Source organism: Rhopalosiphum maidis, chromosome 1, assembly GCF_003676215.2.
Source record: "Rhopalosiphum maidis isolate BTI-1 chromosome 1, ASM367621v3, whole genome shotgun sequence".
Taxonomy (NCBI): domain Eukaryota; kingdom Metazoa; phylum Arthropoda; class Insecta; order Hemiptera; family Aphididae; genus Rhopalosiphum; species Rhopalosiphum maidis.
In genome coordinates, this window is record NC_040877.1 from 17009705 (window position 1) to 17022702 (window position 12998).

The 12998-nt window shown below is 24.2% G+C and overlaps 1 protein-coding gene across 1 annotated transcript in view; it reads right to left on the bottom strand.

Moving 5' to 3' along the window:
- LOC113559671 (potassium voltage-gated channel subfamily H member 8) overlaps positions 1 to 12998 on the bottom strand; it is a 170389-nt gene that overhangs the window by 38885 nt on the left and 118506 nt on the right. Inside the window, exons 7-8 of the mRNA XM_026965446.1 lie at positions 6955 to 7118; positions 673 to 886 (exon numbers count right to left, since the gene is read on the bottom strand). Of these exons, the coding sequence (XP_026821247.1) occupies positions 673 to 886; positions 6955 to 7118 (378 nt within the window). The remainder of the gene's footprint in view (positions 1 to 672; positions 887 to 6954; positions 7119 to 12998) is intronic.

The window sequence follows — 12998 nt, forward strand, 5'->3', positions numbered from 1 at the left end:
ATTTATTATAAATAGTTATCAATAGGAACAAATTTTAAAATTATATTAAATTTGGTAGTTTGACTTATATAAGCATATATCATTTTAATAATTATAGTATTTATTTATTAAATATTTAAACTAGTAAAATTGTATTAAAATATTGAATTAATTTATCTTAATACTATTGTTAAGGATGATAAAAAAAAATAGTAATTTGTAAATGACCGCATCAAACTAACTATAGCAATATGTGTTATACCTATGTATTAAAATCTGAACAAATGTTTTAAAATTACATATATGTTTTTAAAACTATAAATAATTGATATTGTATATATTTAATTTATATATAACTTTGATAATTATTCCAAATATAATATTATATTAAAACAGTTATAATTTAATGTATAGATGGACTAACTTTTTTTCTTTTATAAATGTCATTCGTTCATATTTTTTATAGGTATTTAAAAATGTTTACTTCAAGTACCTATAATAAAATTAATTTTATTAAACCCCAAATTAATAAATAAAAATATCTAACATATTTATTTATTAAAAATAAGATTTTATAAGAATTTATTTTTCTTCGAATTTGTATGATTCAATTAACTAGGCAACTTTCCCAAATTATTGATATTGTCATTTATTCAAATCGAGTTTAAATGTACGTTAATTAAATAAAATTACCTAGATCCCAATCTCTTCCTTTTTCGTGGCGTTCGCTTTCTGCGATCACATACCATATGCACGCAAACCAATGTGCAACTAATGTAAATAGGAGCATCAACAGTGTGAGAATCATACCACCGTATTGCGAATACCTATCGATCTTTTGCAACAGTCTCGCTAACCTCAGCAGTCTGGTCAGCTTTAATAAATGAACCTGTCCTGAACCAGCTTCCTGGAAAAAAAATAATAATAATAATAATAAATAAATATATGTTAATACAATTGTTAATTAAATATAGTCAAATCTATGACATTTTATTCATTTTACTAGCTGGATTCTCTGGGAAGAAGATATACTAATAATTTCAAGTGGTGTAATAATGGAATCTACATATCCTATTAATTAAAATTAGTATTTACCCACGTATTCAGCTTGGGAACACCATTAAGCTGGTATAATAATATTCACGTAATAAAGTGAATCCATAACTTACATGACATTTTGTGACTATATTCATTATAAAATTAGTGATTATATTAGAATATTATATTTTTGTATAAAATATTTAAAAAAAAAATGTATAAATTATAATATAATGTACGTTACATTAATTGATGAACGAAAATAATTTTTAGAAAAACTATAAACATGGTTATATAATAAAATTCATATTATATGCTGAATCTATAACATTTATATAAGGAAATAATCTCATGATTTTTTGTCTACATTAAAAAATAAATAACAGATCGATATTTCATAAAATCATATTTTATTTATCAAAGTTAACTTTTAATAAATAATATTATAAATATTGCATTACCTAGAAAGTTACAGTTTAATTTCATAATCCATATGTTACTTACACTTTTTATATTATTATTTTAAAAAAACTACACTTTCCTTGCATTCAATAATTTAATATGATTAGTTCATTTTTAACTACATTCAAATAAAATTTAACAAATGAACTTATAAAAATAAATAATAATAAATATAAACTTGTGATTGAATATTCTTTAATTATTGTGATAACCGGAATATTAAAACTTTATTGGAATATATCTAACAAAACGGGTTATTGTAATACGCATAAGCTTTAAAGAAGGTTTAAAAAATAAAATAAAAACAGTACTACGAAATTTTATTACAGGTAATAAGTTATATTAGTAAAGTTCATAAAACTTGCATGCTTTTAAGTAGCTAATTTTAATAATGGCTAACTTATTGTTATGAAATATTATACGCATCGTCGTTAAATTGTAACAATATTATACTTATATGTATAATATTTATGTATTTATCATTTATTATACCTAAATTATGTATACAATTTTAAACATTTTTCAATAAAATATTAAAAATTATGGACCAATAAAATATGGGCAATAGATAGTGTAAAATGTTTGAGTTGCATAGCTTATAATTGTTTATCATATGTATCTAATTTCATCAATTTATATTATTCCTCTACTGATAAATAAATGTTTTCATTTTATTTTCTCAGTTTATTTCTACGCTCTAGTCATGTATAAATAATATATTCAATCGACATTTTGATAACATGTCATGCAATATAGTGAATAATAGTTTTATTTACATTATATTGAAAGCTTAAAATTTGTTTCGGCTATAATCCGAGAAATAAATAATTATGCAATATACGTCTCGAATCAGAAAAAAAGGAGATACATATTGGCACGTGTTCATATATATATATATATATTTTCATAAATATTTTATTAGACAAAATTATTTTATATTAAAATTGAATAAAAATATCAAAGTTATGAAAAGAAAAAAAATTGTATATGAAATAAAATTTACGAAAGACGATGTTGAAAATATTATTACTAGTAGTATAGAAATGAAAAAAAATAATAAAATATTACTTATAAAATTAAATTATATAGGTATAACTGTAGAATTTGGGAAATATTGTAATAGGCACATAATTGTATTTTAGTTTAGTTGAAACATAATAAAGAACAAAAATATATTAAGGGTGATCCTTTACGTATACAATTTGGTATCTAATTAAATTTCAAAAATTTTAAATGCAAATTCACCATTTTAAAAACTTTTCTTTAAATTAGATTTATTCCTGGAGAATATATTATATTGTGTATTTTTTACAAATAAAAAAATAACAATTAAAAAAAAGATTCATTAAAATAATTTGAATACCGATATTTTTAAGTAATTTACAAATTAATTTAAAATCAGTAAACTATTAATATGTATATCAAATCAATGTTAAACTGATTAGTATACTCTAATTTGACAAAAAAATATTTTCAATTAGACATCATAGAATATTATGTTATTCTATTAAATTTTTATAGTAAATATTGTTTTTAATATCAAACTAAATTTGGAGTATATTTTAGAAATTACGACCGTAAGTTTTATAATTTTTTCAAGTATTATAACTTTCTAACAATTTGCTGTATATCATAAAATAAGCTCAAATAATATACCTTATTAGATTTATGTTTTTAAGTCCTACTAGTAGTTTCGACGAAATACAATGGATCTGTCAAGGCAGCTCAATTGATTCAATAAGATAAGCTGTAATAACAACTCTGTACTAAAAAAAATAATCCACTTTGAATACTTTCTTATAAGCGTTTGCTTGTCGATAACAAAGTTAATTTATATAACTGAAAGTCAAATAAGTTCTCCGATTCCCGCGTTCACCTGTGCACACAATCTACGACAATAGTTATCAAATATGAGATAGAACAAATTTCATTAAAAACGTTTGCAGACAAATATATAAACGTATATAAATAAAATTTGAAGTTTTGAATTAAGAAGGTCAAATGATGAAAACTATATTAATTTCAAATTTGTACTGGAGTTGAATATGACTACTAGATTATAAATAATGATATGTCCAATATTGGATGTTTATAAATCAAAACTTAAACAGAAATAACATAGTTACTACTATAACTGTTTTTTTCATACGTTTATAGTTTATTTTTTAGAAAAAAAATGTGTATTGTAAAGTATAATAATTATACATATTATTATATTAAGAAAAAACATTTTATAAAGAAATGAACCACAGTAATCTAAACTTGTAAAAAACATATTTATTAAGTATTTTTAAATAACTAGTTATTATGTGAAATTGAATATTACTGTTTTAAACAAAATAAAATGCTTAACTACCAATAAAGAAATAAATATTTAAATAATGATAAAAATATATTAAACATTTTACTAAGAAAACAACCAAAAATATTCTAGAAATGTTGAATATTTGAAATAAATCCACCACGTCATGTACTTTAATCCTATTAAAAAATATTTAATTCAAATTAAATTTAAAATAACCCGGTACTTTATTAAAAGATATACCTGTATTATATTTATTTTTAAATGGATAAATAACTAAGAAGATAAGGTAATATATTATATTTATAAGTATATATATATATATTAATTATATTAATTTTCTCTTTTATTCCAATAATAAATCTATAAAACTGAAGCAAAATAATTTATAATTTCCCATTTTATTTTATTTTTATTGATCTTTTAGAATATTTTACATTATTTTGTTATAACAAAATTGGATTTATTTTTATTGAAAATTAAAATCTTTTCAACTACGTTTTCAAATTTTCTGTAGATCGATTAAATGATTAATTTATAAATTTAACAATAACTTGCGTTTGTTTGTGTCTATTATCGTTTTTTTGAAACAATGATAAGGCTTGAATCTTCATTTACAATATTTTTTTCCTATAGTAAAGTCGATTGGACATATTTATGCAAAATTAGTTTTAGACGTAAACAATTATATAATTATTTTACATTTAAGAAATAAACCATAGCTACTTGAATCTTTCAACAAATATTTATTTTATTATTTTCTATCCATTTGTGTCATTTTTTTGTAGTCTTTCGATTCATTTGTCTATTAATAAAAATTTTAAATCTTACATTTTTAAAGCGTTTGTTCTATAAATGTCAATAAATCAAATACGTTCTCTGTCAAACAGTTTGAAGTATAGTATTAGACTTTTATAAGTTGTTAATACCAAAAAATAAGTTTATTGAATAAATCTAGAATAATGTTTCATGTGCATTTGAAATACAAATTTTGACAAAATTGGATAATAAACGAAAAATAAATATTTTATATATCATAATTTTCAATCAAAAATATTATTAATAAAAATTAAAGATTTTATGTTTAATATTATAATTTATTACACGCAATAATAAAATATTGAAATTTATTTTAAGCAATTGATTATCTATACATACTATGAATCTATTAAAATAAAAATGAACACATATTGACATATTGTACAGTTACCTAATCAATTACGAGGTATACTCAACTACTTGACTAACAGAGCGATTACCTATTCCCTTATTTTTTTAAATTTATCTATATTGACTAAGTTTTGATTTAAGAACTTCCAGAATAGTTTAACTCAAATTTTGTAGAATCTTTGAAATAAGGTGTATTTGACATGAATCTCAATTTGATACAAGCTCACGACATAATCGTCGGCAAAGCCGATTGTACTAGTGACATTAACTGAAACACTGCGCGCAGCAATGCTTATACAGCTATGCACTTGCAATTGCTATGCACCACGTAATCTAGGTCATATTTTATTAATTTATATTATTTAATATTTCAAACACTATCTATCGTATTTATTTTAACATATGCAACAATAGTACAATAAACCACGTACCAATAGTTGCGGAAAGTATACTTTTGTTTTTACCATCTGCGATACATAATATATTATAGTTTTGCTAAGCTCTATCAATTCATGCATATATACTTAAATATATATAAAGATCAATGATATAAATATATATATATGTAAATAAATACATATATCATGTATGTAGTACTGCTGTAAACCTATATATGATACTCGTATATAGGTTTACAGCAGTATTTAACAACACGAATATCAAATACATTGAGATAGACGTACAATTTTTTTTTTTTTTTTTTATTCAATAATATATTATTATATATTATTGTTAATGTATTGAAAATCCTAATAAACATTTTAAACTTTTATATACATATTTTTTGTGTGTACTAAATTATTTTTATATATATATTATATTATTCATATTTTATTGTATTCAAAAAGGTTGGGTTAGTCGTAGACACCGAATTAAATTCAATTATTTTATGGTTATGACATAACTCCTAGCTTTACAATTTTTGTGTATACTCACTAAGAAATATTGGGCATAACTCAAAATATTACATTAAATGAATCATTTAATATTTTAAATTATTTTATATTGTAGTTTAAAATGTATAAATTATTTAATGATTTATTATTGTTTTAAAAAGTATTAAGTAATGAATATTTATAAAAATATTATCATATTTAAATCTTATACTAAACATTATGGTTTATATTTATTTTTAAGTTGTATCATTGAATAATATTAATTAAAATATAATTATAGTTATCAATGAAGGTTTATTATCATATTCGTCTAAATAAATTATATGCAACTAAATGTAAACTAAAGTAAACTAAATCAATAAATTGATGATAATTCCATGAGAAATTCAATTTAATTTTTAGTTTATACAACGTAAGTTTATTCTTTAACAGTTTTACTAGAAAATTTATTACAGTGATTTTTGCAAGTGAAAAAATATACCTTTTATATTATATAATATAGGTATTATTATCTCTTATTTCAAAGTTCCTAGATGCAGGATTGCAGTGCGTATCTATATACAAGTATTATACACAGGAGTTGACTTTTTGAAATAAATAATACTTTCGTCTTTACGCCACTGTGATGGTGGTTATTTGAATGAATGGGTATGTCATTAAGGCGGGACCCTATATTATTATTACTACAAGTTTCTGGGAACAAAAAAAAAAAACTTTTTATTTTCACCGCTGGGACAGGACTATAGAAGTAAAGTTTTTCGCTCCAGCAACCATCGTCGGCGGCGTCACTTTGGCTGTTGCACGGTTAAATTTCTCACATGTTTGGTAGTAAATTGACTGTGAACCGCTCGCAGATATATTTAGGGCGTACAAAATGTGTTGGGCACGCGATGTGGCGGCGGAAGAGATGGGGGGGAGGTCCTACGACGGTGGTCGAGAGTTTTGCGAAGATCGTAAATTTTTCTACGTACTTTAGGCGTAAAGTATTATAGTACGCGCACTTTTATATACACTACCCCCACATTATTCCCCCACCATTAAGATAACAACAACAACAAAAACTACAACTATTGCAAAACACTCGCACGTATCTGACGATATACTCACGTCTCCGCTGTAAACGTCCGATGCGTACAACAGGTCGAAAGGCAGAGCAGCGAATAAATCTACCACGAACCAGCTCTTCAAGTAATTGAAAGCGATCGTTTTGGAATCAGACACTACTTCGCCTTTTTTGTTGACGAACGTCGTTCGGAAATTGAACAGAATATCTGTAAAATACAAAAAATGAGACTTATTAAGAATAATATATGTATTAATCTGACGAGGACGTATCAATATCGTCGATTTTTTATGCATTTTAGGTAATAATTTTATAAATATTAGAGGTCCGAAAGAGAGTAAAATGTCTATGAAATACTTAATAATAATAAAAAAATAAAATTAAAAATAAAATTATGTTGTTGACATCATTTTAACAATATTTATAGCATTAGAACATTATTAAATGAATATTTATTGTATTAAAACAAAGATGATCAGTAAACATAAATAAGATACAAAATTGCTTTATCCGTAAATGTACACAACAATTTAAACATAACTACATTATTTTCTCATAAGATCATAAATTCATAACACATCTTAGTTCTAAAAGAGATAGGCAAGTGTATGCCACTTTGCTGTACATTAGATGTTGAGTGGTCCACTATTATAAATAAGTGTGTTAATATTTTAATTCAATTGTATACAGAAAACGATTCAGATTTAGGGAAACGATCTGTCAACCCGTATTACCAAGTGTATTTCATGATAAGTATTTTTATGTAACATAAAAAATAGATATTTATACCATATTATTATATTATTGTTATAAACTTTTGAGTCCACACCACATTATCGTAAAACAGTGTTAATAAGTTCATATTCTACGAGTAGATAGGTATAGGTAATATTTTAAAATCAATCTACATATTTATAAAACTTCATTCCGTTTTATGAATAATAAACCATGGTTACAAAACAATTGTATTAGTAATAATATTATATTTGACTGATTTTTTAGTAAAATATCTGTTTTTCCATAATTTTTGGTTTGTTTTTTCCAATTTTAAAAAAAGTACATGGAATTTTTAATGTTTACCTATTTAAAATAAAAATGAGATCTACTGTTAAATCAAAAACCGTATTCAAAGTAAAAAATTAAAGCTTTTTTTTTTGAATACTTATCGATTTTACTGACACTCAAAAAAATATACTGAGTTCAAATTCAGAACCCTAATAATTATACGAAGTGCAACATTTGGTATTAATTTAATGTTTAGAGTTTAAAATAATGCATAAATAAATGTGTTTTAAACATTTCTATATTAACCGAATTTGGGGATTGTAAAATCAGTTTTAAAAGATTTATAACAAATCGAGATTACTTTTATTTTATATAATGTTTTATATATTCATATGCACTATGCAGATATTCATATTAAATTAATTAATTCAAAATGGCAAAATTCACTTATTGCTATAAATATAATATTATTTCAAATTATATATTATTGGATATAACTCGTATATTAACTTCATCGTACTAAAGAAACTATTAAAAATACAACATCCAAAATAGACAAGTAAATGATTTAACGAACGATTTATCCGCCAAAATTAATAATTTCCAGATTAAGGACTTGGTCAATTAATATACTATCGCTAAACATTCAAAAATAAAATAAGTCGTGTCAATGAAAATATAATTCTACTTCAATAGTTTTCATTTAAAATTCAAACAATAACAAAATATGTATATTATTTATATGATTAATTTAAATTATATTAGATTTGTCAGCTTTGAATCATTTTAGGATGACTTAATAATTAAATGAAACAACTAGTCACAAAAAAAAAAAATACAGTCATTCAAATTTCATTGAAGAAGCTATAAACGTTGCAATGCATTACTATGAACAGTTTAGTAGCTAATTAAATGTAAATAAAAAATATTATTTATTTATATAATTATGAAAAAAATATATTTGGTATATGCATATATTTTTATAGAATTTGATTTGTTTAATACATATATATCCGAGCCCTAGTTAGTATCTATTTCTTATTATAGATATGTGTACACAATGTCTTGATAATAGTTGGAGTAGTAATGGCTTGTATCAAATGTATCAATGTATTGTAAACAGACGCATTGTGCATTATTATTGTAATAATGCTATATGCGCACGACACTTGCTCGTGAATTCGTGATATAAACATATCACATACCTACATTGTAATTTATTGTTTGTCAGACTTCCATAGTTATGGTTTAATATACCTACAGCGTACTCAACGTTTGAAGCCCACACAAATTCGATTTAATGAACCATATCACTGTGTGTGCAAAATATAATATGTGTTTGCAGAGTGTGTGTACAAAAACATTATTAATTGCACGTGCTTTTAAAGCGGCTCGCAACAGAAAACAAATTGATAATAAATTTGTTTATATAAATATATATATATACATATATGTGTGTGTATATACAAAATAATTCAATGATCATATTCATCCCCGTGTTTAGCTTCAATAAAAAATTAATTCGAATTCAGATTTTCAGAAAGTTTAGTTTTTGTACTGAAAAATCATATTTTTAAATCACAAGATTTTTTTTAGGACTATTTTTTGGCGACGTAAACATTTATTTTCAAATGAGAATTTCTGTTTTTATAACAATATTTTTTTTTGTTTCGAAAATGTTGACGTGCTTGTATAAATGAAATTCACATATACAGTTTAATAATATGTATATCCACAAATGCTGCAACCCAACAATACAAAATAATATAATAATAAATGTGGCATAAGCTATAAATATAAGATATACGAACAAATTAGAAAATCCAAGTATTGTGGTATACATTTTGGGCAACGTAAAAATTATTTTTTTATTACTTCAATTTTTCTCACATTATTTGATAGTGCCCAGGTGAAGAGTAAACTGTCAAGATCCAAGTGGTCAAAGTGAATTAAATACAGTGCACTGCGCACATTCATAGCAAATAGGATTCATACGTACATATTATATTTGTTTGATAATATGACTTACGAGATAGTGAGTTACCTTTCTCACTTAGGAACGAATAAACGTGCATTCGAATAGTTGGAACTAAATCATGATATACAAAGAGATGTTCATTTAACTTAACGATGTACCATAATCCCAGATTTTTCTAAGAGAAGCAATGAGAGAAATTTCTAATTTGGGTGGCTAAAGCGACGATCGTTGTACTTGCGATCCTTTATGTAAAACCGGTGTAAATGCAAAAAATCTAGTAAACTTTGTAATTCAAAGTGCCATAATAGTGATGTATTTTAAAATCAATAATAAATAATATAATACTAAGTGTACCTCCTAATATATTATTTTGTCAATAATTCATTAAAATGAAACTATTAAAATAACCATAATTTAATAGGAAATAATATTAATTTTATTCATGTCAAACCATCTTTAGGTTATTTATTCTGCATAGTAAGTAACTACTTAAAATGATTCAATCGATAATTGATTTAAAAACTTATTAATATTTAATTAGTTATTTGAGGCATCTATTTAAAATTTTTATGTTTATTTAAGTATATAGTAAGATATCTTATTTAACTGTTTTATTTTTGTCCAAATCTAATCGGGCACTGTATACAATACCCGGACAATTTAAACTTATGCTAACTTTTACCTCGAGAATCGGGCACTATACAAAATACCTAATATCCTACTTTCAATTTAGCATAATATGTTATATTATAATTTATGTTTAAATATATTTGAATAATTTAGAATAATTAAAAACCGTTAAAAATTCTTATTCACTAGTATCGAGTTGAAACTATGCTCAAGATAAATAACTTATATTAAGGTATATCAATAAGGTAGGTAGTTTTATTTTTTTTATTAAATTTAAATTTAAATTACGCATCTAAACTTATTTCAATAACAAATTACATATCTATATCTTCAAAAAGATATTAAAGTCTTCGAAATAATTTATAATTTAAGAAGAAAAAAAAATAATAATAACGTTATAATAGTTTTAATCTTAGTCTCTTTATACGAAATATAAATTTAACTTTTATACATTTTTATTTGAGGTAAAAATTATGGCTTTTAAAAATAATATTATGCAAAAAAAATCCGTATACGAACGGTGTACACTTAATGATTGTTTCTTATCTTTCCCTAAATGTACGTTATTATAAAGTGAAACCGCGCATTTTAACTTATACTATATAATAGTACACGAAAAGTCCGAAAAGTAATAAATTATTTAGATTATTAAATTTTTAAATAACAAATAGGTAGTAAGTACTGTTAATAGCCAATTTTCAAAGTTTATAATATTACACTTAGTAATATTATTCTGTACGATATCGAACATTAAAAAAAAACCAATATATATGAGATTAACAATTTATTAAAACTAAAACTATTTGCTTGTTTCAAATAAGTAAAAATCTCTTTGATTGGGATACAAACACATTTGCTATGTTGATGATAATGTATATGTATTCTCTGAGAAAAAAACGGACGATAATAAACCCATAACTTTAATAATTCGCCAATTATGTAACGTTTTATCATAGCGGTTAAAACATTGAAAATTGAAATATTTTCAAATTTATTCAGTGTTCATTATTATTATTATTATTATTAATATTATTGTTGATACCTGGGTGACAATGTAATTATTTTTATGCGAGAGGGAAATAAAAATTACACCAGATTCTTATCCGGTTTCCTGTTGTTAAATAATAATAATAGTTTTATGAAGAATCTATTAATTTATTTTTATCACAAACGAAGACGAATCCTTTAATATTTTTCGTTTAACACAAAAATACATAAGCGCTGTGCTAACCATAACACTAAGACTGACTATGGTTTTCGTTTTTATGTAGTTCTTACATGAAATGAACAATTCATCCGTATCGTACAGAATTAAAGTAAACTATTTAGTACTTTTGCGGATGCTTAAAAATAACATTGAGTTTTCTATTAACGGTATATAATATGTTTTGTTTAGTTTAAATTATATTTCTCTAAATTACTAAAGCCATAAAAAGGCGAACACTTATTAAAATTAAAAAATCTACTGCCCACACGGTTGAAATATAATGGTTTCGTCTTTGTAATCAAAATAATAACAAATTTAGGACCACCGCTTGTGAATGCGAAAAAAAGAGTCTCGAAGAGAGAGAATTCCGTAAATTAATGCATTCTAGTAGAACGTTAATTAAAACACAAATAATAATAACAAAATCTCAAAAATATGGTATGTTCATAAACCTAAAAAAAAAAACGACTACAACCACTATATAATCATAATAATATCTCGTTATGTTATATTTTACGATAAATTGTTATGCGTATAAATTATTGTATTCCCAACTTTTATGGGTATATACAACTTGTTATATTTTTTTTTCCATAACTGTAATGCTGTATAACACAACTTCCGCATCTTGAATTTAGAAGTAAACACTATCTATAGTCTATACTATACTATGTATACTTAATTTTCAAATTTCCCAAATTTCCTCGAGTTATCGAGGTTCGAAATATCGTCAACGGTCTACGGCGGATTCGCGGCTGGACGACGTGCGTGTCCGCGATACCAACATATAATGATATTATAAATAAAAAAAAAAAAAAAATTATGCTCTTCTAATCGTTTAAAATGCAAAATATTACGTTCTCGTAATACGTCACAAATATTTTGCGCGGTAATCGGATGGCCGTGTGCGATGTACGTCCATATTATTATCATAATGTTGTAATATATTACGGGGCGTAGACATAACGCTAAATTCCGGAAAGATTACCGATGCGTACGGTGTATGGCGGAGAATTAAACCGACGACTGGGAGATGACAACGCACTTGAACTGATCTGCCGAGTCGTATTATGCGCGTATAACAAAATATATTATAAACAGTATCCGTGATTTCGCTTCAAGTGTGCGAAACCGAACGAACGCTGAGCAGTACATCATAATAGCGTGTCGTTCTATTGTTCCGCGTAACGATATTATTGTTATTTTTTCGTATATATATATACGCTACTACTTACGACTTTACGTTATTGTATAGTTTTTCCACGTAA